General features: G+C 47.6%; 1 protein-coding gene and 1 long non-coding RNA gene across 4 annotated transcripts in view; one reads left to right on the top strand and one right to left on the bottom strand.

Moving 5' to 3' along the window:
- Nucleotides 1-19985, bottom strand: part of PTCH1 (patched 1) — a 61528-nt gene extending 41543 nt beyond the window's left edge. For 2 of the 3 annotated variants that reach the window (XM_065946878.1, XM_065946877.1), the window contains exons 1-2: nt 18935-19985; nt 17113-17305 (exon numbers count right to left, since the gene is read on the bottom strand). In XM_065946878.1, coding sequence (XP_065802950.1) covers nt 17113-17305; nt 18935-19132 — 391 coding nt within the window. In that variant the 5' untranslated portion in view covers nt 19133-19985. Of the gene's footprint in view, nt 1-17112; nt 17306-17998; nt 18080-18934 lie in introns of those variants that run through there. The other variant, XM_065946879.1, reaches the window with a different exon arrangement.
- A 1658-nt stretch (nt 19986-21643) lies between these two features.
- LOC136176536 (uncharacterized) overlaps nt 21644-22229 on the top strand; it is a 79665-nt gene continuing 79079 nt past the window's right edge. The window contains exon 1 of the long non-coding RNA XR_010664595.1: nt 21644-21798. This is a non-coding gene — a long non-coding RNA (uncharacterized lncRNA). The remainder of the gene's footprint in view (nt 21799-22229) is intronic.

Consider the following 22229-nt stretch of genomic DNA (forward strand, 5'->3'; position numbering starts at 1 on the left):
AGTATTCAAGGACATAAACATTTGGTTTGAGCAAGTAAATAAGTACTGGGAACAGCGGGTTGTTTAGTTCTCTTGGCATATTTTATAAACAAGAGAGCAGGATAAAAAGCAAGTAATGCCCTCATTAGGAAAACTAGTCCAGATTTGCAGACTGGCAGGGTCATCTGTGCAGGTTCACGCAGATGGCCAAGGCCACTGCAGAACCCTGTGAGGTGAGGCTGAACACACTGTGTGTGTTCGAGAGAGAAGAGGAAGGGGGAGGGGAGGTTAAGTGGGAAGGGGTGGTTGGGAGAAGAGAGGGGGAGAGAGAGGGAGGGGAAGAGACAGAGAAATGATCAGTTGGCTATAAAAACTAAACATCTAAATAGATGCTGCAGAAAACTTTGATAAATGCCCAGGGAATTATTGAGGCCCTAGCAATCAATGCAAAGTTAAAGACAGTAGGAAAACCTAGGAAACAACTTGCAATAGAGGAAGAATTTACATAATGCCACAGGCCTTCTCAGGATGCTCCACTAAAGCTGCCTGTAGGCAGGGTCTGGCTCCTTCTGGCAGGAATCACTATGCATTATTTCAACCAATTAGCTAGTGAACTGAATTACACTCAATCCACATTCTCCAGAGATAGAAAAGCTGTTTGAGGCCAAAAAAAAAAAAAAAAAAAGCCAATTACTAGTCCAGAGGTCACTTCTGAAAAGCCACAGAGTTGCATACCAAGGAGCTCCAAACAGCCTTTTCAGAAAAAAAGCAAGCTCAGTCCCTTCCTTTTCTCTGGATATAAGACATCAATGCCCCACACATACCAATCATTTCTATTTCCACCTGCCTCCTTAAACACTGGCATAGTACCTGATTTCTCATTCTGTTTACAAACTTGTAGTACTTGCTTTACCTTTACTGAAGCTTAAAATGTCAGGTGAGTTAAAACCATGAGGTAAAAACAACATCAAAGCAGGACCACAGACATTCCACTCCCCACCCCCCAACCCCGGCCCCGGCCAATAAGCTGCCTGTAACTATAACCAATAAGGCGAAGACCTGAGGGGAGTGCACACAAAAATAAAAAGCAAATGCAAGATTCATGCTGCTAAAAACTTAAAACTCTTCTAGACTAAGCTCATAATGAATCAATTAATTTATCACAGTGGGTTTCAGAAATGATGCCATATCCTACAAGATAGGAATTCTGTTAACATCATCTTTTCAGAATTTTTAAGATGTATATTTAACACCCACATTTTAATAAAGGGGTATATGTGTCATATCTGTAGACTTAAAAACCTTTTTGCTCGTCCACCTCTTTGGTCTAGTGATAAACATGACTATTTTGCTAACGTGACAACCAGTTTCAACCAAGACTATTATCACAGGCAGATTTAGCAACTAGAGGTGAAGGACTCTGAATTCTAAAATTTCCTCAACTGGCTATGCTATGTCCTACTTTTGAGTACTGTTAAATTATTTTTCCATATTATGAGACCATATTTTACTTCATCTTACACAAACAAATACGAAGGTTTTTGAAAAACTATTCAGTAACTTTTTAAAAAGTTCAGTTGATACCCACTTGCTCTGATAGTTGTACCATAAATCACTCAGCCAGTAAACACTTGAGGGGTTCAGTGCTATGTGCCACACACTGGGGCGTGTGGCGGCTAAGACAATTCCAAGAGGCTCGCTGGCCAGTGAGGCAGACAGGCAGTACCCAAGCAAACCAATGTGGTAGCTTCCTGGCGTGACAAGTACCAAGGAGGAAATCAAGATGGTGATGCCCATGTGAGTTACTGGGTGGTGGAGAGCAGGTGAAAGGTCAATTCAGACGGAGTTGCCAGGGAAGACCTAGAAGGAAGAAACGCTGATGTTGACGTGGAAGAGCTGGGGGAACAGCATTCTGGCCAGAAGAACCAGCAACCACGAAGTCCTCAGGTTTGCCTTGCCGCAGGGAGAGAAAGAAGGCAAGAATGGCTGGAGCTTGGTGAGACCATGACCTAATCACGCGCTTGGCTGCATTAGCAGACTTGAGCTCTTTCTCGGGTGAACCGGTGTCATAAACTGCACAGCACTCACATGGTCTTACATCAGTATCCAGCCAAGGCGCTCTGGAACAAGCTACCAGAAACAAAACCCCTTTGAACAGGGCAGTTTTATGGACTTACTGACTTTTGCTCCTCTACCAAATGCCTATCCTAAAATCACAGCTCAGTGATGGTTCCCGAGATGTTCCTTGTCTTACTATCTTTGTCAGCATGCACAAGTGTGAAGCTGTGGTCTCAGGAAGCCATTTCAGGTGACTGAAATTACGGGTGTGGTATGGGGGAAATGTTTTGCTCCCTTCTCTTTATCATTGTCAAGGTCAAAGTCCTTCATTATTACTTAAAAAATAATCTCATATTTGTGCAATACTGCATAGTCATTTTTGAGTACTGAGCAGAATGACCCATAAGATCCATCATTTGTGATACAGATGTGGGGATACAACCATGTGAATGTGGTTATTACCGTGTGGTGGTTTATGAGTGTTTACCTGCTTCCCTTTGGGGGCTTTATCTCTATTTCTTAATCCTTCTACAAAGAACACATAAAATTAAGACTCTCATGCAACTTTCTGAGAAAAATATGAAAGCTATTTGACAGGCACCTGAATTAAAAATAAACTCAATGCAAGAATATTATGCGCCTCTACCATACTCTGAAGTCCTCTCATAATTTTTCCTTCTCCTAAACTCAACAGAAAAGCAACAAAAAAACAACCGAACTTTTTGAACAAGACTCAGGAAAACTGATACTGAGGATCCTGGGACACAAAATAAAATTTATATGCCTGTGGTGATTTCCATTTGCAAAGCCCTCCAACACTCATTATTTACTTATCTTTAAACATTCTGCTTACTGCTGTGCTATGCTTAGTTGCTCAGTCATGTCTAACTCTTTGTGACCCCATGGACTGTAGCCTGCCAGGCTCCTCTGTCCATGGGATTTCCCAGGCAAGAATGCTGGAGCAGGCTGCCATTTCTTCTCTGCTTAGTGCTACGTCCCCATCAAGCTGGAGCGAGGTAGATGGACAGATGATAGGAACAGAAATCAGAAGACCTGGGTTCTGAGTCCCAGCTTTGCCACTCAAGGAGCTGAAGTTTGGGATATAGTTGAGTCTCAGTAACCTTCTCTGTAATGTGGGGTGAAAATGACACTACTAACCTCATAGGATGGTGTCAAGACTGACAATTAGGTGGTTTCCCAAACCCTTAACCAGGAGCTGAGGGGGCCTCCATTCACTAGTTTGTCTATTGAAGGGCATGTATTGTCACCCATCCTTTACAGAGCAGGAAACACAGCTACAGAGTTTGGGTGACTTGCCCAAGGTTCCCAGCTGACTGCAGAGGTGGAGTCAACCTTTAACCGACTGCCCTGCAACCCTTGGGGCTTCTGTGCACCAGGCAAGGATATGAATTCAGGAGTGCCCAGTTCCACATGCTAGACCATCAACAGAGCTTATAGAATTACACAGGACGAATAATTGCTATCTTTATTTAAAGGACAGCAATGTTACCTCTCAGATATTTTACCACCACCAAGGAGATAGTTTTTTTTTCCATAGGACTCCAAGGGAAGCAGTGAACAGGCCCCATTTCCCCGTGGTCCCAGAGGGGCTGTCTTAGAGGAGCAGAGTGATGAGGGTACAGAGAACAAGCCGCTCTAAGCCTCCTGACCTACAAAGTCTACCATTTCATTTTTTGGAAATCAGAGGCTTAAGCCAGTTCTTTCGAAGAAGTGGGGTCTAAAGGATCACTCCTGCAAAAAAGTTCTTGATCAAGTTAGGCTGATCCTTCCCTCCCCCAATTCAACTAAGTGTAATTTTCCCAGGTGAAGAAGGACCATTAGACAGGTTGGAGACCCTTCTGCTCACGGGTCCATATCTCCGGGTCGGTGCCCTTCCAGTCCGTGGCAGACACCAGACGTCCGCTGTGATGTTCTGCTGGATCCTTCCTCAGCACGGCCTTTCGCACAGAGCTTAATAAACATCTGTGGCATTCATGCAAAAAGCTTTTGCCAAAAGCGTATTGTAATTCACATAGAGATGTTCTGAAGGACCAACCAAAGTGTTTTTCCCAATAAATTCCAAGTCCTTTCAGGGAGGAACTGTCCGCTGCCCACTCACCTCGGCTCACACTCAGTATGTCGGATGAATAAATGAATGAACAGCCTCAATACAGAGCCTTGGGAACAGGCAGTCATCTGTATAAGATATTAATTCTCCCCAAAGCCTCAAAAGTCAATCAGTCAAAACAAATGACCCTTTCAGCCTGAAAAGTACCCACTCAGAGTCCAATTAGGAAAATGGGGTCTGTGTATATGCAAGTGGGGCATTTGCATTTGATTAATCCCATGAATTATCTAACAGCCTCTAGACAGAATTTTTTTTCCCCCTTTAGTTGCTTCAGGTCCTCTTTTCAATCTTGTGATTGGTAATTGTGAGAATGAAAAAGTACAAATCTCTAAAAAGAGTGTAACTGTAAAATTATTAGCACCAGCTCATTTTCTAAACTGGAAAAAAATGAAGATTCAGTAATTTGGGCAATGGGCTGAAAACTTCTGGGCTGTGAGTTTCAGTCCCTCTTCCACCCATCTCTTTTATTCATGACTAGCCAAATGCTGCTTAAGCTTCTAGGCTGTTTTTTTTTTTTTTTTTTCCTCCTGGTGGGATTGTGCCCTTGGGTATTGCCATGGGAAAATGCTACAGTCATATAGCCCAAAGAGAATCTGTCTTCATGAAGAGAGCCCGGTGCCATGAAAACAGCAAAAACAAGACAAGAGCCGGAGAGACACATTGCAACGCCTCCCCGGGGACTGCGCGGGGGGACGAGGAGGGCCAAGTGCTGTGGCTGCAGCGGCTCTGAGCATGCGCCTACTACTAGCCCCCACACCAGCTGTTTGTGGTGCCATCTGTTCCCACCCGGGCTGCTTCCTCTGAATGGCTTTCCTGAAGCCGCCCGCTCGCCCTGTCGGACACGATCAGGTCAGCCCAGCGCTCTGTCCACACTGGACCTGCTGCCTGCACTGCCCCACCCCCACCCGGTATTTCTTACAGGGCCACCAATTCCCAAGATGACGCTGCGTCTGTCAGGAGGCCCATTCTTCACTGGTCACTTGCTGCTGCAGCAAATGAGGACTGCGGTCAACCCCACCTAGGAGGGGCTGAGTGAAGTCAAGCCCGCAGAGCTCAAGATATCCCTGGCTTCCAGCAGAATGTGGCAGAGTGGAGCTTGGCTGTATCTCTAAGTGCATACCTGCCCAGCTGTGAACTGTCCCAGGCCCTACAGTGATTTCCCCTGATTGCTCAAACGCTACTGCAGGCAGATGTAAACCCCAGTCCTGTCCTTCTGCGGGAGCTGAGCAAGCCCAGGAGGGTCTGACACAGAGTGGCAAGTTTCCTCAGAGGCAATGCTGGACCAGGAAGAAGAACCAGGGACCAAAGACAGCCTGTTGTTATCAAGTTCTAAGTTCTCAGTTTAAGCCCTCCTAATGTCTTCATTTAAAAAAATAAAAATACAAAGCAACTGAACAGCAACAAAACCGAACGCCTTTGCAAAGCTGCAGGCTCTCTATCTAGCATTCAGGCTGTTGCATAACATTAACCCCAGTTCCCTTCTCCCGGGCTTCTGTGAGGCTGACATCACCTCTCCGCTCTGAACAGTCTCCTTGCCATTATCCAGCCTGAGCTCCTTTTCACTGGCCTCCTACTGGAGCAGCTTGGGGTGGGGGAGACGATCTGAGTCCCCACCTTCCCACACAGGCTCCCTGGCCCGTGGAATTCCGTCTCCTGCACTGACCCTTCCCTCTTGCATCTGTGTGGGGACATGCACGTCACTGGGGGCCACTTTCACGATTGTGTTGCCATCAGGATTAGCTGGATTAGGGGCCTGATGCATAAGGACCCCCTGGTGCTGTGAGGAAGTTTCATCACTAGGTCAGCATGGTGTGAACTATATTCTGTCACCACCACCACTCCCTACAGCCACCAGCTGAAAAGTGGGGCTGGGGGGGAGGTGGCAGAAAAAAATGCTTCCAGGGCAAAACTGCCTCAACTCCTCTTAGCAATAAATTCCCTTGTGGTGCATTCCGAAGGACATGAACTATTGAAGACTGTCTCCTTTTTTAAACAAGAAACCTACCCGATTCTTTTCTAATCCATGAAGAATTTCATGGGTCTCTCAGTGGCAGTAGGTGGAATGGTGAGCATAGCTACCCTGAGACACAAGGGAACATCTCTTCCAGCCCTTTGCTAAAACCAGTCAAGCAGTTTGGTAAGAGGGAGTGTTGGAACCTCACTACATTCAAGGTGAACAAACACCTCCATGGTGGTCAATTCCCATTCTTCTAGAGATGCTTGCACTAGCTCTCCCAGGGAGGAGGGGAGGCTTCCCCATTTAATCTGAAGGAAAACACCATGGACACAAGGAGTGGATGGAATCAGGGGTGGGGCAAGCCAGGGGAAACAAGAGGATGGGGACAAAACCAAGAGCACAACTCTTAAACTCCTTTTAAAAATTTTCACCGACAGAGAAGTTTCCCTCCCTTGAAATCATTTGGCCCATTCACCAACCCAAACGTCCCATTCTGGCCGCCACCACTCATGTGGACCCTGCATGAAGTAAACTCAATTTGTAGAGAAAGTAATGGGATTTCTGCAAGTGTGTGTGAGTGTGTGCGTGTGTTTTATAGAACAGTCCTTCTTGCACAGAACCAGGCTGTTCCATCAAAGCCGTATCTGTTATATTTCTGTCTTTCTCTTCTGTTTGGTGTATTCACCAACAAGAGAAAAGGAGGTAAGCTTTGGCGGCCCTGACCTGCAGCTGGAACACAATACTTTCGCACAGCCCTGCCGACCCCTGACATAAATTTTACACCGCAGCCGGCATTTACACACTCAGCATTACCATATGTATAGCTGCTCGGTGCTAATTATGCTAATCACCTGTCTAACTCGCTGCTGCGAAAAATGGTTGTATTTAGCAGTCCAGTGCCTACCAATGCAGCTTACTGTGTGGCTGAAATGTACATTCAGACGGCCCTGAATGGCGAGATTTTTCCACATTGCTGGCTGCATTCAGGCCTCAGAAAAATTTATTCAAGTCAACTGGTTTCGGTCCGCAACAAAAAAGTTACGAGAAAAAAGTGAGTGTGTTCTTGCCCTAACATTCTGGATCTGCTTGCAAGCAAAATGATAAATCAATTGGTGTGGGAAACAAAAAGGGAGAGAGATTTCTTTTGGAAGCCATGTGAAACTGTAGCCTATTTAAAAAAAAAAAAAAAAAGAAAAAAAAAGGGTCATCCTATCCCTCAAATCTCTAGAAAGAGCAGTTAATAGATATTTAGCCCTAATCCCAATTCTCTCAAATTGCAAGCTTTGTTTGCAATTAAGCAAGGTATTAAAACATGTGCAGCTCTTTTCTGGATCATGTGTGGATTAAAATGATGGTATCATTTTTTAAAATTTATTACAACACTGTATGATTCTCAAGGGGGAAAATCAGGTAAGAGGAAAGAATGTCTTAAGTAGTTTGGGAAAACTCTTATTTTACCTTTCAAAAAGTTTCTATTTAAAAAGATACTGTGTGATACTTACGTCTATTTTGTGAGATTTTCTGGTTTCTCCACTGAAGGAGCAAAAGAAATCAAGGGAGAGAATGGGGGTGGGGAAGATGGGAGAATTCGAGAAAGAAAAAAGTGGTTGGGAAGGCAGGGAGGGAGGAGGGCAGGAGAGAATCAAAAAGCCTACATTTTCCTTAATCTCAAAGTTCCTGTTTTTATCATCAATGTTTCTTAAGGCAATTTTCTCAGATCATTCTACAGAACAGATTTATTAAATCAAGATAATATTATCATAGATTGTTTTAACAATTCCCGAAGTCCAAGCTGAAACCCCATTTCCTCCTAACTCACAAAACACTTTCCTATTAGTTTTTAAAAACCCTGAATCTAGTCACTGTAAGGACTGCTTAGTGTTTGATTATTTGGGTGTGCAGATCTGTCTAGCCATTCCAATTTCCTTGAACTGCCCAGACCACATAAGATACATTCTACTGAAGGGATGGCCGGAAGTGCTTGCTTTCTCACCTCCAAATGATCATAATTAGTAAATTATTTATTTAAGTTTAGAAATTGGGAGCAAACTGGAAGGCCATTCATTTTGCAGTGTAACCTGGGTTACCCCACCCCCACCCCGGCTACAAAACACCAGAGCAGCCTTGTGATAAATCTTAGGTTTACACACAGAAGGTGTACCAACCAGCATAAAGGGATTGTGAAAGAAGCTGGCTTCTCTTTGCAGCCAAAAATAAGGGTAAGGCTCATTCATAGTAGCTTGAGGATGCTGCTATGAAGACAATAGCTTTCTTCCTATCAGCTCACTCCACCATTCTGTTCAACTTTATATAAATTTATCTGACCCAATGAAGCAACATTATCCAAGCCACATCTTTCTCTCTTTGGCATCCCAATTCAAGTTGCTTTTCCTTACTAGTCCAAAGTATTAACTTGTCTGGGTTTTTTGTAGTTTTAAATCTTGACTATGCAGCTAAAAATACAGACGACGGGATCACTACTGTGCTCACTGCAGAAGGCTAACCCCTCTCATTCCCTCTCAATCTCCCGCTCTTCTTAAATAGGAGGTGGACCACCCTGTCTCATGGCACAGAGGAGTGTTTACATTGCAGTACTTGACTGTGTAATACATCTGGCATTTTTGGGCAGGATTCCTGAGCTAGGGGCCAGAAGCCCTTAAGCAATGATTTAAAAGGGGAAAAAAAAAAAATCACGCACATTGACTTAACAAAGCCCACTTCCAGCTCCTTTTGTTTACTTTCATATATGCTTCATCAATAACTGAAGACCATCTTGGTTGCTAAATTGGGGAAGTCTACTGTTTTTCATTTATTTTAACTATAATAGATAAAGCTTGTGCTGCGGAATGGAGGCTTGCTTCTCACTAGCCTTGCCTCCATAGCCAGTGGTGTTCTGGGACCCACATGCAGTGTGGACCATTTGGGCCTGCTCACACCTGGGTTTCTGGATTAGACATAAGGCCCTGCCTCCACATTATAAATCTCTCCAACAACAAACTTGTCACTCATTAGCAGGTACCTGACTGCCCACCACCGAGTTTCCTTAACACATGACATCTGTTTTTCCAACTATGCTCTAAGCTCCCAATACAACAAAATGGTCACAGTCTTGAAGGGACTGAGGACAGGAGGCATCTTTCTGCAAATACAACTCCTAAAACTCTCCACAACAGTCAAGCACTTCCTCAATGGCAGCATTCTACTGTTTTGAAAGGCTAGTTATTTCTGTCAAACTTAAAAGATATATGGAGAAAAAGTGAGATATTGTAGTGAAGGAAAACAACAACCCTATATCCAATTAAGAGAAAAAAAAACCTAAAAAGTATTACCATAAAGCTCCTAAATGCAGAGTTTAGAAGCAAAGAGTAATAAAAATGCTTATATTTTGAGGACCCTGATGATGACGGTGTAGTGTTTGAACCAAGGAGCTCCCTCTTTCTGGGCTGCCAGAAATGCCTTCATGAGCTGAGCTGTTTACTTTTCAGGATGTCAACTGAGATTCTCATGAGGACAGACCATCTAATGCCATGGCATCAGCCAAAATTTGGATGTGGAAACCTGTCCTCTTCCACCTCTATCCAGGCTCCAAGCTACCTTTGGTTCTGATGAGAGTCCCACCCGGGGAACACCTGAAGTGGAGGGCCTGGGCTGGAATGTCACGGTGTATGTTTCACTTACCACCTCACTATGGGGCCCAAACCTTCACACTCACATGGCACATTAAGCACAGGGGACTAGGACTTGTTTCAGAGTCCACACATCAGTGGACTCTACAGTCACCTCCAAAGCTCATTAAAATGCCATGACTCTTCAATAAGGGAAGCACATCTACTGATAAGACCCCATCAAAGAAACAGTCTTGAAACCAACCCTCATACAACCTAAGAAACCTAAAGATGCAGATGGTAGCTCTGCATCTAGTATCTCCCACAACTGATTTGAAACAATACATTTTCTAACTCCTTCCTGTCAGTTTATGATTAACCAGATTTACCACCATTTCAGATTTCACACTGGTAATTCCAGAGAGCCACTAGGGTTGGATTTGGGCAGTTTATGAATAGGTGGGAAGACAGACAGGTGGGAGGGAGAGGAGAGAGGTGAGGAGAGGAGGGGAGAAGAGCGAAGAGTTACAGGTGATGGAGAAGGGAGGAAGGAGGATGGAGAAGAGGTTCTGGGAACCGATGAGCAGCAAAGCAAATGACAGTATTTTAATAATAGAATCATTCAAGTATGGCAATTATTTAGGGAAGTCTCACATAGCTACAATTCTCTCAACCTTTTTTTCCAATATAGTGTCAAAATAATGCTGTTAAAATAGTGTATTTTGCAAAATGGCTTCTATTAAATCTAGTCTCCCTTCAAATAATTTAAACTATTTCCAAACTTGATTTAAAAGCCAAAAAAAAAAAAAAAGAGTTTAAAATAAAACACTCCCCTCTTCTCAACCAGTTGAATAGATTACTCTTCAGGAGTTAAATCTGGGCAGATTCAGTCCTACTGGTGTGAACAAAGCAGGGGCGCAGCCACATAAACAGCCTCTTCCACTGCATAACTGTGACCCCCCAATAAGAAAAGGAGGGCAGACAAGTCACAGCTCAGCCCGAGTGGACAGAGCTGCAGGGGTCATGGGGAGGTCAGCTTCGAAGGAGAAATCCCAATGAAATATAAACATGGCATTGTGGAAACCAGACAAATCTCCCATAGCTTGTCCAGCCAGCGTTAATCTCGCCATCAGCTGTGGCGCATAATCCAAACAAACTGATCTGGCGGTTCATACATCTGGAAGCTGTCATCTTCTGGAACCTCCAAGCAGCGTTCCTCATATCTGAAACACTCCATCGCCCAACCTGACCTCTAAACTTGTCAGAGGGTCAAGAGTGGCAGGCACCAAAGAGATATACAGATTCAGAGGGTCAGCTGCCATAGGAAGAAGGCATCTGAGGCTAGGTTATTTTTAAAGCACTTATTGTTGGGCATTTATTTTTTGATCATTTTTCTCCAGCTATGAAAGATATGCCACAGTTATTTCCACCTGTATGTATGTGCCCACTGTCAGAATCTAATCAATAACTATCTAAAACACATAGTCTTCATTTTAAAAGTGCCTAGGGGACCAAGGAGCAGAAAGGAGCTGTTGCCTTTTTCTTTCTCTCCTTTGTGAAATGCCAACCCCCCCAAACTGACAGCCCCAGAAACCAGAAACTGGCTGATAACCTTGTAGAGGGCAGTAAGGGCAGGGTCTGTGTACCGCCTGCCTGGCAGACGGGCTTCAGTCCCTCGTTGTTTCTTTCTGCTGCACAAGAGCACCTGGTGAAAGCGGTGTGTGACAGGAACATCTGGAGGAGAACTGCATCACCAAGAGCCCGCGTACTATGTGGGCTTCGGAAAGGAGCTGTTACTGCTGCGTGACCGAAGTCCAGCGGTACCTTTTGTTGTTCTTTGTAAAGTCACATTCATGCTAAAAACCTTCAGTCTACCGTGTTGGAAATCCAGTGAGGTCTATCTGCAACACTGAGTTACCCAAAGGAAAAGGGAAAAAAAGTATTTGAATATAACACTTCTCCCTTCTTCTATGGCCTACCCCCACCTGTTCTCAAGTTTTCATGATGTTTTTAGGTGCTACTTAATACAATTCTAAGGATAAGCAAAAATTTAAATTATTTGCATGAAAAAAGTTAGATACCTGGGTCAGTAAATACGGGGATGGGGAGGGAGAGTTATCTTAAAGCTTTTGCATTTATGGCAATGCTTTAGCAGTGTAATAAAAGCCTTCCATCTGCACAGCATTGGTCTTCTAACTGAAATCTATTACCTATTATCTAAACCACTGGTTCTCATTTGGGGCAATTTTGCAACCCCCACCCCATTTGACAATGAATAGAAACACAATGATCACATCCAGGAGAGCGCTACCAGCATCTAGGGGGTAAAATCCAAGGATACTACTAAACATCCTACAGTGCACAGCACAGCTCCCACAACAGAGAATCATCCAGCCCCAAACGTCAGTAGTGAGAAACCTTGTTCTAAACTGAAAAGGTGAAGCTCAATGATCTCCTCTAACTGCCTAAGTTAGAGCCAAAAGCAGCCAAGAACACTGAAGGCTTATGCTAGCAACTACAAACTCTAGAGCACTTAGAAATATCAAGCAAGCATTTTAAAAAAAAGTCCATTTCCATTTGCCTTAAAAAAAAAATTAAGTTATAATTTGTGTCCTCCTCTTTTGATGCTGGCCTCCAGAGATGTTAATAACCAAACATAAGACAATGTGGATTCATTTCAAGGCTGTTATCTTTTGCAGTAAAGGAGGCAATGTTAAGAGAAAAAAACCAAAAAGCTCAAAAAGATAAATGAATGCTCTGTCACTGGAGAATCATGACAACAAACGCATGTCTTAGAGAGGGTTGGAGTGGAGGGGTAGGTAGATACTAAGTGAGACAGAAGGATAAAAGCACTAAGCAAAAATGAAGACTCAATAGAGAAATGGGCAAGATTAAAAAGAAAGCATTTCCCTTCTGTGAGATCCAGGGGACGCTCTCTGGTACCAGGGAGGGAGCTGGAGGCCAAATACACTAGTGTAAACCTTGAGGCAGGCAAAGAATGGCTAAAGAAAGATCTGGCAAGTCCCAGCTGACACCATCCGCCAAACACCCTGCACACATCAGAGACCCTCCTGCTACATAGCTGGACCTTCCAAGACACAAGGTGTCCCACCTCAAACCTGCTGTCCCAACCAAAGGGAAGCACTGGGAGTTCTCCCAGAGGCCACACCCCTGTCCTCTGAGCCTTTGTCCACGCTGTTCCTTTGACCTGGAATGCCCCACCACCAGCCCTGCCCCTGACCGACCCTGACTCAGGCTCCCTTCCTCCCGGCTGTCCCACAAGGTGCCCCAGCCATCCAGCCACTGGTCCGTGTGTCTGCTGGGTGGAAGTCCCCTGAGGGCAGGGATGACGGTCTTTCACTAACATCTCTCTGGAGCTTCAGGCAGTACCTGACACAGAGCAGTCACTGAGAACGGAATGAGTATTTTTATTTTTAAGTAACACTCTCTCCCTGACCTTGCTGCCACTGGCTGGTGTTACTGAAACATACCACATATTATTTCATCCACCCTCAGGACTCCATTCACAAGCAATGTAGATTTGAAATTTTTTTTTACTTGCAAATACTATAACCCTAAGACCCAAGCTAGCACCTAATGTATATTGACAGTTTCTTTAAAAGCAATCATTGTATGAAGACTGTAACTACAGAATCAAAGAATTCTTATCACCAATGCCATAAAAAACATCTTCCTTATCTAGCTTATATTGGCTGCACATTGTGGCCAATGTATTCAAACCGTCTTTATAAAGCCATGTTTCCCCAGCACGTTAAACAAAACATGAAAGCCAAATCAAAGATACAGCCTATCAAGTGGATCCCTTTAATTTGCTGCCTATATTAAAAAGATAACATTATTTTGGCAGATACATAGATACTTGTAGTAAGTCTATGTGTGTACACAGATATAAAGGCAAGTGAGGATATTAATACACTATAAATCAATCTTATCTAGATATGAATGTACCTGTGTACAGATATATAGTTGCCTTTGCATATATATGCACGTCAATTTTTATCAACAAAAGAAATGACATTTTCCAAATTGTCCCTCAGCACTCTCTCCCCTTGAAATTCTTATGCTTTCCTTTCTTCTATTGCTTTTTAACTAAGAAAATATGCAACCTCCATTCTCTTGGTTTCTTTAGTGTAGCAAGCACCCTTGTTTATGCCCAGAATATCTGCAGTCTCTATTAAGAAATGACTATCTAACAGATTTCTTTGCTGATAGTGATGAAAAATGTACCTAAGACACTAAAGTGCAAATTAACCTACATTCCAAGTTACTTCTCATTTTACTCTACTAAAGTTTAGGATAGCAGAGGATTCTTACCCTGAAAAGCAAATAATTCCATTATTTGCTGTTGACAGAAACACTTAAGCTCACTATGTCACAAACAAGACTTCCTCATTGTTACCTCTACTTTGAATTTAAATTAAAATTATAAAATGGTATGGTGGCCTCCTTGGTTGGGTTTATTTACACTTTTGAAACTGTTACTTCTTCTACAGGGGAAGAATCGAGTATGGAATGAAGGAATGGCAAATCAAGGTCAAGGCAACAGAAGACCAGGCTGACTGAAGTCACCAGTAGGAAGAGTGGACATGGAGACAGAGGATCCATAATTTCTCACTTAAATAGGACAATAATTCAATCATCTAGTAAAAAAAAAAGTTACAAAGGCTATCAGGTTATAAAAATAAAGATAATAATAGATAGCTACTTTACTGAGTGGTAAGGCACGGGATAATATAAATGGTAAGGGTAGTTGTTTAACAAGTGATAGTATGGAGAATCTGGCCAAAGAATCAGTGAGCCACGCTGAAACTGCCAAAACAGAATGGGAAGGAAAAAAGCTCAGAGGACCAAAGTAGGCACAGAGTCTTATCTCAGGTGTGTCCTTCCCCAGGACTCTATCACTAAGCTAGAGCCCCAGTATGTTTCTCCTCCCAGGACTTGAAATGAGTTATGTAATGCACAAACATAGTTGCTTCTAAAAATATTTATACAATGTTATGCAAATAAGTGGGGGCTTCCCTGGTGGCTCAGATGGTAAAGAATCTGCCTGTAATGCAGGAGACCTGGGTTTGATCCCTGGGTTGGGAAGATGCCCTGGAGAAGGGAGTGGCTACCCACTCCAGTATTCTTGCCTGGAGAATTCCATGGACAGAGGAGCCTGGCAGGCTACAGTCCATGAGGTCACAAAGAGTTGGGACACGATTGAGCTGAACTAACACACACAAATAAGTTAACGTTAGTTGTCTACAAACTGATTAAAAATCTACTGGCAAGACATGCTCAAAACAACAAGATATGGTCTTTTGTCATCATCATTGACACCCAACAAGTTTGTTGGTCCAAGTAGCAGAAAGGGAAATTTACTCATCTCTTGCTCTGCCCTAGAATCTAGGGAAGCGCCCCACAGTCTTAGCCAATCACGTCATTTCTGAATGGTCCAGGGCCCGGATGAGCTACTGCACTCTATCCCTGCCACACAGGCGGCCTCCCACTGCTGCTGTCCACTCAGCTTGGGTCTTTGTTTGACCCCTTTTCTGAGCTTCTGCTTAGAACTCCCTCCCTCCTCTGCTCTAGGTTGCCCTAATTTGCCTCACTACCTCCATGGAAGGTTTTTTCTTTTGCCATTTAACTTTCAAATTTAATGCAAGTCTGACATTCAACTCTAATAGTGTTAAGTGTGTGATTTTGTGCACAGGGGGTGTCTCACATCTTCAGTGTCCCTTTCAGAGCCCAGCACCGTGTGAGGACCATTATAGATGCACAGTAAACTTGCTGTTAAGACAATATATGTGCTTAATAAAACCCTTCTTTTATCTACTAATGACAATGAGGCGCTGAGTTGAGGTAAATTACCCCATGGATTCAATCCAAAGAACACTGTTGTATTAATTACCAAGCTACTTAAGGCAAGAATGTTTTCTGGTCTTAATTATTTGGACTATTATTTTAATTGTCACTTCTCAACTAAAGACTCCACCATATGCTTGCAAAACACTCAAAGCTGAATCTTCACAAACAAGGCAAGATTTAATATTCTCCAAGGCTAGGTCTCCAAGACTATTCTGAAGAGGAATCAATTAGGCAATTATGCATGTACTCTTAGGCTTCCACGTTTTGTCTTAGATATCACTAGGAATGCCTCAGATATTCCGGTTTGAAGTATCTACATAACTACCTCAACCCATCTCTCCCACCTTATTGTAAGAGATTCCCTACGTAGTGTTCAGGGGTTAAAAGTTTCCAAACACCAACAATGTTACGTTCCAAAAAGAAAAAATAAAACAACAGAAAACAAAAACAACTCCCTTCCCTCCCCGCCCCCCGCCCCAAACAAAAACCCTGAATCAGAGAGATTTACAAAAAGAATGTAAAATGTTTCCGTCGGCGGTGGCGGCGTAAGTCTCTGTGTGTGATCTATTTTAAATTTACAACCACTTGGAAAAAAAAAAAAAAGACTTCAAGAACCCCCAAATTGAGGAATGTGGATAAAAGACTGGCAGAACCCTTGGAGAGCTCCCATGGCCCCTCCCTCCAAACCCGCGTTCTTAAAACACATTTTTTTTTAAATTCTCTCAGCCTGCAAAACACTGCTTTCTCCCAGAATAATTTCATTTTAAAAGCCCCCACCCGCGAGGAAACATTAATCTACTTTGCAAACAAGCGTTCCAGTCTGTGCTTTACTGTTTTTTTTCAACTCCTTTTCCCCCACCCCCCCTTTTTTGTACCTTGAGACAAATGTTTTTTTTCCCCAAGAGTTGAAAGCTGTCCAAAAACAGGACCACACACGCCGCCGCCTCCGCAGGTCCGCGTTGCTCCCGCCCCCCGCCTTCCGCGCGGCGGCCGCGGCCGCCGGGGGCGCGCACACTCCCTCCAGCCGGAGGGGTGGCCTCTCTCTGCCCCCACCCTCCTTTCTCTTTGGACGCCGTGGGTGGGGGTGGGGGAGGGAAGGAAGCTGAGGACGCGAGCAGGGAGCGCAGACGCCTTCCTCTGGCCGCGTCTGGGCGCGCGGCGGAGGCGAGCGGCGGTGGCGCTGGACCTGGGGGCCCCCCGGCCGAGTGGAGTGGTCTGTCCCGCGGAGGGGCCCCGTGCGCCCCCGCCGGCCCGCCCTCGCCACTCTCTCCCACAACACCTCGCAAAGCGCAGCTCCCCGAGTAGATTACAGCGCGGCCTTTGTCGGGCGGGCCTGGCTCCTGGCCAGGCGCCCAAACAATAAACAATTCCCCCTGGTGCGGGCAGGGGGTTTTCGCTCTTCACAGAAAGGATCTAGGTGTATGCTGGCAAATATCTTTATCAATTGGAAGGAAGGGAAGGGGGCCCGGGTTGGGGGGACGGGAGGGCGCCGCGGCGGGCGCGGAGTTTCTTACCTTCCACCCACAGCTCCTCCACGTTGGTCTCGAGATTAGCTGCCTTTAATCCCACAGCGAAGGCCCCAAATATGAGGAGGCCTACAACCAAGAACTTGCCGCAGTTTTTTTGAATGTAACAACCCAGTTTAAATAAGAGTCTTTGAAACTTCGCTCTCAGCCACAGCGGCGCTTTCCGGCCAGTAGCTTTCCCCTGAGGATGAAGCAGAAGGGAGGAGTGAGCGCCCGGGAGTCGCGGGCCGCGCGTCCACGCCCGCTTGCGCGCACCCGTCCGGCATCCCGCGACGGCATTGCGGGGGGGTGGGGGGTGCCCTGCGGGCTGGAACCCAGGTCAGCCAGAGCAAACGCGAGCGGCGTGGGTGGGTTGGGGGGGGGGGGGCTGGTCATAAATCAAAGTCAGGCTGCAGCGTGGGAGCTGCACCTCGGCCACAGCAGGGGCGCCCCCACGCGCAGCCTGCGTAGCGTCCCCGAGTGACCTGAAGGTCTGGGAAGGGGGACTTTGGGAACAAGAAGAAGCCGAGGCAGTAAGGAGAGACACCATTCGATACAGGAAATATTCACACCGGTTCGGGAAGGGAGGGGCTGCGTAATCCCTGCGAGGGAGCCCATTTAAGAACAAGTAAACCACTGCGCCCTTGCCCGCAAGTTCTGCCCCAGCCTTCACCCTTTTCGGGGTGCTCCGCCGAGGGCAGGGACTGGGTACAAGAGCGCTTTGGGAACAATGTATGGGGGGCTCCCCCATTCTGATTCCCCCGCCCGACTTGGTAGTAAATTGAAATCCACGTGGTGAGCGTGGGCGCCGGAGCTCACTCGCGATGCATTTCCATGGCGTTGGGAGACGCCGTGTGAGCTGAATTAGGAAATGGGGCAGCCATCTGCAACTTACGACAATATTTGTGATCGGAAGAGGGCAGCCACATGGATCTTTCCCTCCTCTCCCTTCCCTTCTGGTTAAACGCGAAAAGCAGCCGAGTGCTCAGGGGGCGAGCCCAGGCCGACGCAGTCGGGGGTCCTGGCTGGGTGCTGGCTGTTCCCGGCGGCGGCGTTTCCCCGGCGCTGGCCGCAGCCCCGGCGGGCCCCTGTCTGGGTGCTTGCCTTCCCCAGATTCCACACATTTCAGCGAACCTCGTAAACACAATGAACTCGGCCGTTCCGCAGACCCGCACCGCGAATTTAAGGTGGCAATTTGTTTACAACTTCCCTTTCCCGGCAGACTCTGAGATGAAGTGACTCAAAAATTGGAAAAGAAGAGGGGAGATGCCCTTTTCCGAGGATAATTTTTAAGGGAGCAGAGATTTCATGCTCAACAAAAGCAAAACCGGCTGCCAAAAAAGGAAACCACCTTTATTTCGGTTCCCTCCTCCCCCCCTCCTCTCTCCGCCTCTCTCCACTCCGCCTCCCCCTCCAAGATGTTAAGAAATGTGGCAGTATTACAGGGGTTTAGGCTGCAAATAGGGGCAGGGGCGCAGGAGGAGGGGGCTTAGGGGCATCGGGCAGTGCCGCGCTGCGGCGGCTCTTGAGGTGGTCCACTGTGGACCGCTTTCCAGTGTTCCGGAAAAGGCACGCTGGGGAGGGCGCGTACGTACACACACACACACACACACACACACACACACAATCTCCACCCCCTGCAGACCTCCGACAGCCCTTTCCTCCTAGGACCGGAGGGAGGGTTTGAATTTTTCAATCCCCACTTGTCTTTTTTCCCCCCTTGGAGGTGTGTGTGTGTGTGTGTGTGTGTGTGTGTGTGTGTGGCGGGGACGATTCCAAAGAGGAAGAGGAGGGAAGAGAGAGTGGGAGGAGAGGAGAGACTGAAATGCACCTTGGAAATCTGCTCCAGAGCGAAGGCGGCGTCGCAGTAGCTGGGCCGGTGCAGATAGTCCCAGTCCGGCACGGCGTTGCGGCGCAGTCCCCCGGTCCGCCTGCGCCTCCCGCCACCGGCCGGCCGGCCCGGGGCCCCGCTGCAGCTGCCGCCGCCGCCGCGGTCCTGGAGCTCGGCGGCGTTACCAGCCGAAGCCATGTTGCCGCCGCCGCCGCGGGAACCGAGGCTTCCCGGGCGGCCCGGCGCGCTCCTGCCGCCGCTGCGGGCTCCCGGCGCGCCCTGGCGCTCGGCTAGCGAGGACGCTGCTGGCCGCCGGCTGTTCGGGCTGGGGCTCCGGTTGACAGACCTGCTGCTGCCGCTGCTGCTGCTCACACAGCGGGTGATGCTGCCGCTGCGGCCGCGGCCGCTGCCGGAGAGTCAGACCCTGCGCCTTCCATTGCCACATTGCGCGGGGGTCCCGAGGTCTCTGCGGCTGCCGCTGCCCACATCCAGTTCTCCGGAAGGCGAGAGCCGGCGCGTGGAGCCAGCCTATCCTTCGGTCGCTCGCGCGGCGCTCCTGGCTGTCCCCAACTCCCCCTACCGCCTCCCGCCCCGCGCCGCGACCCCTTCACTGCAGAAAGCGCCAGCAAATCCCCGCCGCTCCCGCCGGCCTCGCTGACTCTCTCGGCGTCTCACGGGTCGCCCGAGCGGCCGTGGAGGGTAAAGGCAGAGCCACCGCCGCGGGGTCCGTGGGCGCCCGGCGGGTCTCAGCGCTGTCGGGCCGGGGCAGCCGCCGCCGCCGCTGCAGTTGCGGCGGTTGTAGCTGGCGGTGGCGGCTCCTGAAGCTGCTGCTCGGGCTGCTCGCGCTCTGGCTGCTGGCTTCTCGGTGGCTGCTTGGTCCCGGACTCTGCTTTCTTGTGCTCCTCGCTGACCCGCTGGACCATTCTGCCCCAGTGCAGCGCGCCTCTCTCGCTCCCGGGACCTGGGGACTCCGCTCTGTGTGTGTGCAGCGGGCAGCGGCCGCAGCAGCTCCTTGATTCAATAGATGAGATGGAAGAAGAAAAAAAAGAACTCTCTCCATTTGGAGAAAGAGGAGGAGGAGGGGAGGGGGTGGAGGGGGAGAGAGCGAGCGAAAGAGAAAAAGGCTGGAGCTCCCGCCCCCGGGGCTGTCAGATGGCTTGGGTTTCTGCAACGCGATTGGCTCGCGGAGGGCAGAAATTACTCAGCAAACATGACTATTATTAGCTGCTTAGCAACAGCTCACCAAAGTAGAGAGACCACCCAGGTAGGCAACCCCAGTGTGTGCATCCCGGGCTTCGGGGGGAGCCTCCGAGAGCGCCAACCTTCTCGCATGCAATACTTCCATTAAGGAATGCTCCCCCTCCCTCTCTTTCTTATTCCTTTTCTTTTCAACAGTGTCTTCTTTTTGTAAGATGCTTTGCTCGCGCGCTCGCGCGCGCGCACACACACACACACACACACACACACACATACACGAGTATTTGCCTCGCGATAGACACGAGGGAAAATGTAATATTTTTTTAAGCGCTTAAACAATTTCAGAAATTTCTTCAAAGAAAACCCTTTCAGAGGCACCTTGGCCTCAAGCTGCAGCAAATACTGGGAGGTCCAGCTTGAATTCCCAGGCCTGCACCAATAATGACAGGGTGGTGGATAGTGCGCCAGTGTGTGCCAGATTTTTTTTTTTTTCCTTCTCTCTTTTCTTTTATAACCAAAGAGAAGACTTGGGCTCTCGCAGGGAACAACGCCTCGCATTAAGATAAACAAAATGGAAAGTTAAAGAGGAGAGTAAGGACGTTGGGGAAAGCCACCCTTTCTTAAAATTCGCTCCCCCCCCCCCCGTTTTCCCTCTCTAAACCCCACGGCAGCACAGTCCAGGTTTGAAGGAGTCAGTGTTTTATAAACGTGGAATCCAGACACAGAAGCAGTCTCGTGGAGGCAGAGGCGTTTTATTTGAATCTTTAATGCGACGTTTGTAGAGGAGAAACAACAGAATCCTTTTAACAACCGGAGAAATAGAAATGTTTTCTTTAGAAAGAGAGAAAAGCTTTCCTATTTTTGGATTCATTTGGACCCTCCCCCCTTTTCATTAACCACAAGTCCCTTTTTATTTAAAATCTTTTAAACCTTTCCCCCCAAACTGGTACGCATCCTGTTATATTTAATAGTAGCGTGACATAAAGGAGAATAAAGGCTTTGATGCTGGATTCATTTGAAACAAATTGTGCGCCGATTGCGAGGACCTGTCCGGACACTGCAGCCAGTGTCACCGAGACATCAGGGGGATTCGCTTCCCGTTGGGGCAGAAAACCTGCCAGTCTGAGGTGGATCCTGGGGTCAGAGACAAATTAAACTGCCTACACGGCTCCGATTTTTATTAAAAAAAAAATTTTTTTTTTGGAGAGTATTTTTCTTTTGCAAGTTAAGTTCCTCTCCGAGATAGAGACCAGACCCACAAACTCTCTATTCTGTCTCACTTTAGTATTTGGTTCCCCTCACCGCCACTTTTTTTTTTCTTTTTTAAAAACAGTATTGAACTGCAGAGGCACTCCCTGCAGCAAGTAGCCGATTGAAGCCGTGAAATGGGGCAGTGTGGCTTTAAGATGCACACGGTGTGTGTTCATTGAAAAAAAAAAAAAAAACAGAAAGAAAAGGAAAGGAAAGGAAAGAAAGAAACCCAGATGGAGGGAAAGGGGGAGGAGCGGGGGAGAAGGCGGAGCCCACGCGACCACGTGACCTAAGGCCCAGTCGGCGCGCGCTCCAAGGGCCCGGAGGCCTATTACGCGCGCGCGTGTCCGAGCGCGCCCGCTAGCGCGCGCGCCGAGCTCCGGACTCCCCACTCCTGCGCAACCCCGGTCAAGCAGGTAGGGAACTGGATGCGCTCGGCTAGCGCCAGGCGGGCTCCAAGTCTCCAGCGCTGGCTCCCGGGAGCCCAAGGGAGGCGCACGCCCCACCGGCGCGGACGGACGTGCCGGACGCGCCGTAGTACATTCCTGAAGGCGGTCCGGCCCCCTTATGTCGTCCAATGCCTGCGCGGCCTCCTCGTGGTCGGCCAATAGCTTATCGCTCGGGTCCCTTCCCATTCAGCGGCCCCGTCCCGAAAGGAACTGCAGCCGGGCGCGCCGGCCACCCGGGCGGCCCACGCGGCTCCCGCAGGGGGCTAGTCGGCCAGCCCTCCCCGCCGCCTTACTTCCTCTTCGGCGGCTCCCCCCTCCCTCCTTCTTTCAATCTCCCCTTTCCTTTCTCCTTCCTCTTTCACCCTCCCTTTTTTTTCTCCCCCTCCCTACCAGCCTCA

Source organism: Muntiacus reevesi, chromosome 10, assembly GCF_963930625.1.
Source record: "Muntiacus reevesi chromosome 10, mMunRee1.1, whole genome shotgun sequence".
Taxonomy (NCBI): Eukaryota; Metazoa; Chordata; class Mammalia; order Artiodactyla; family Cervidae; genus Muntiacus; species Muntiacus reevesi.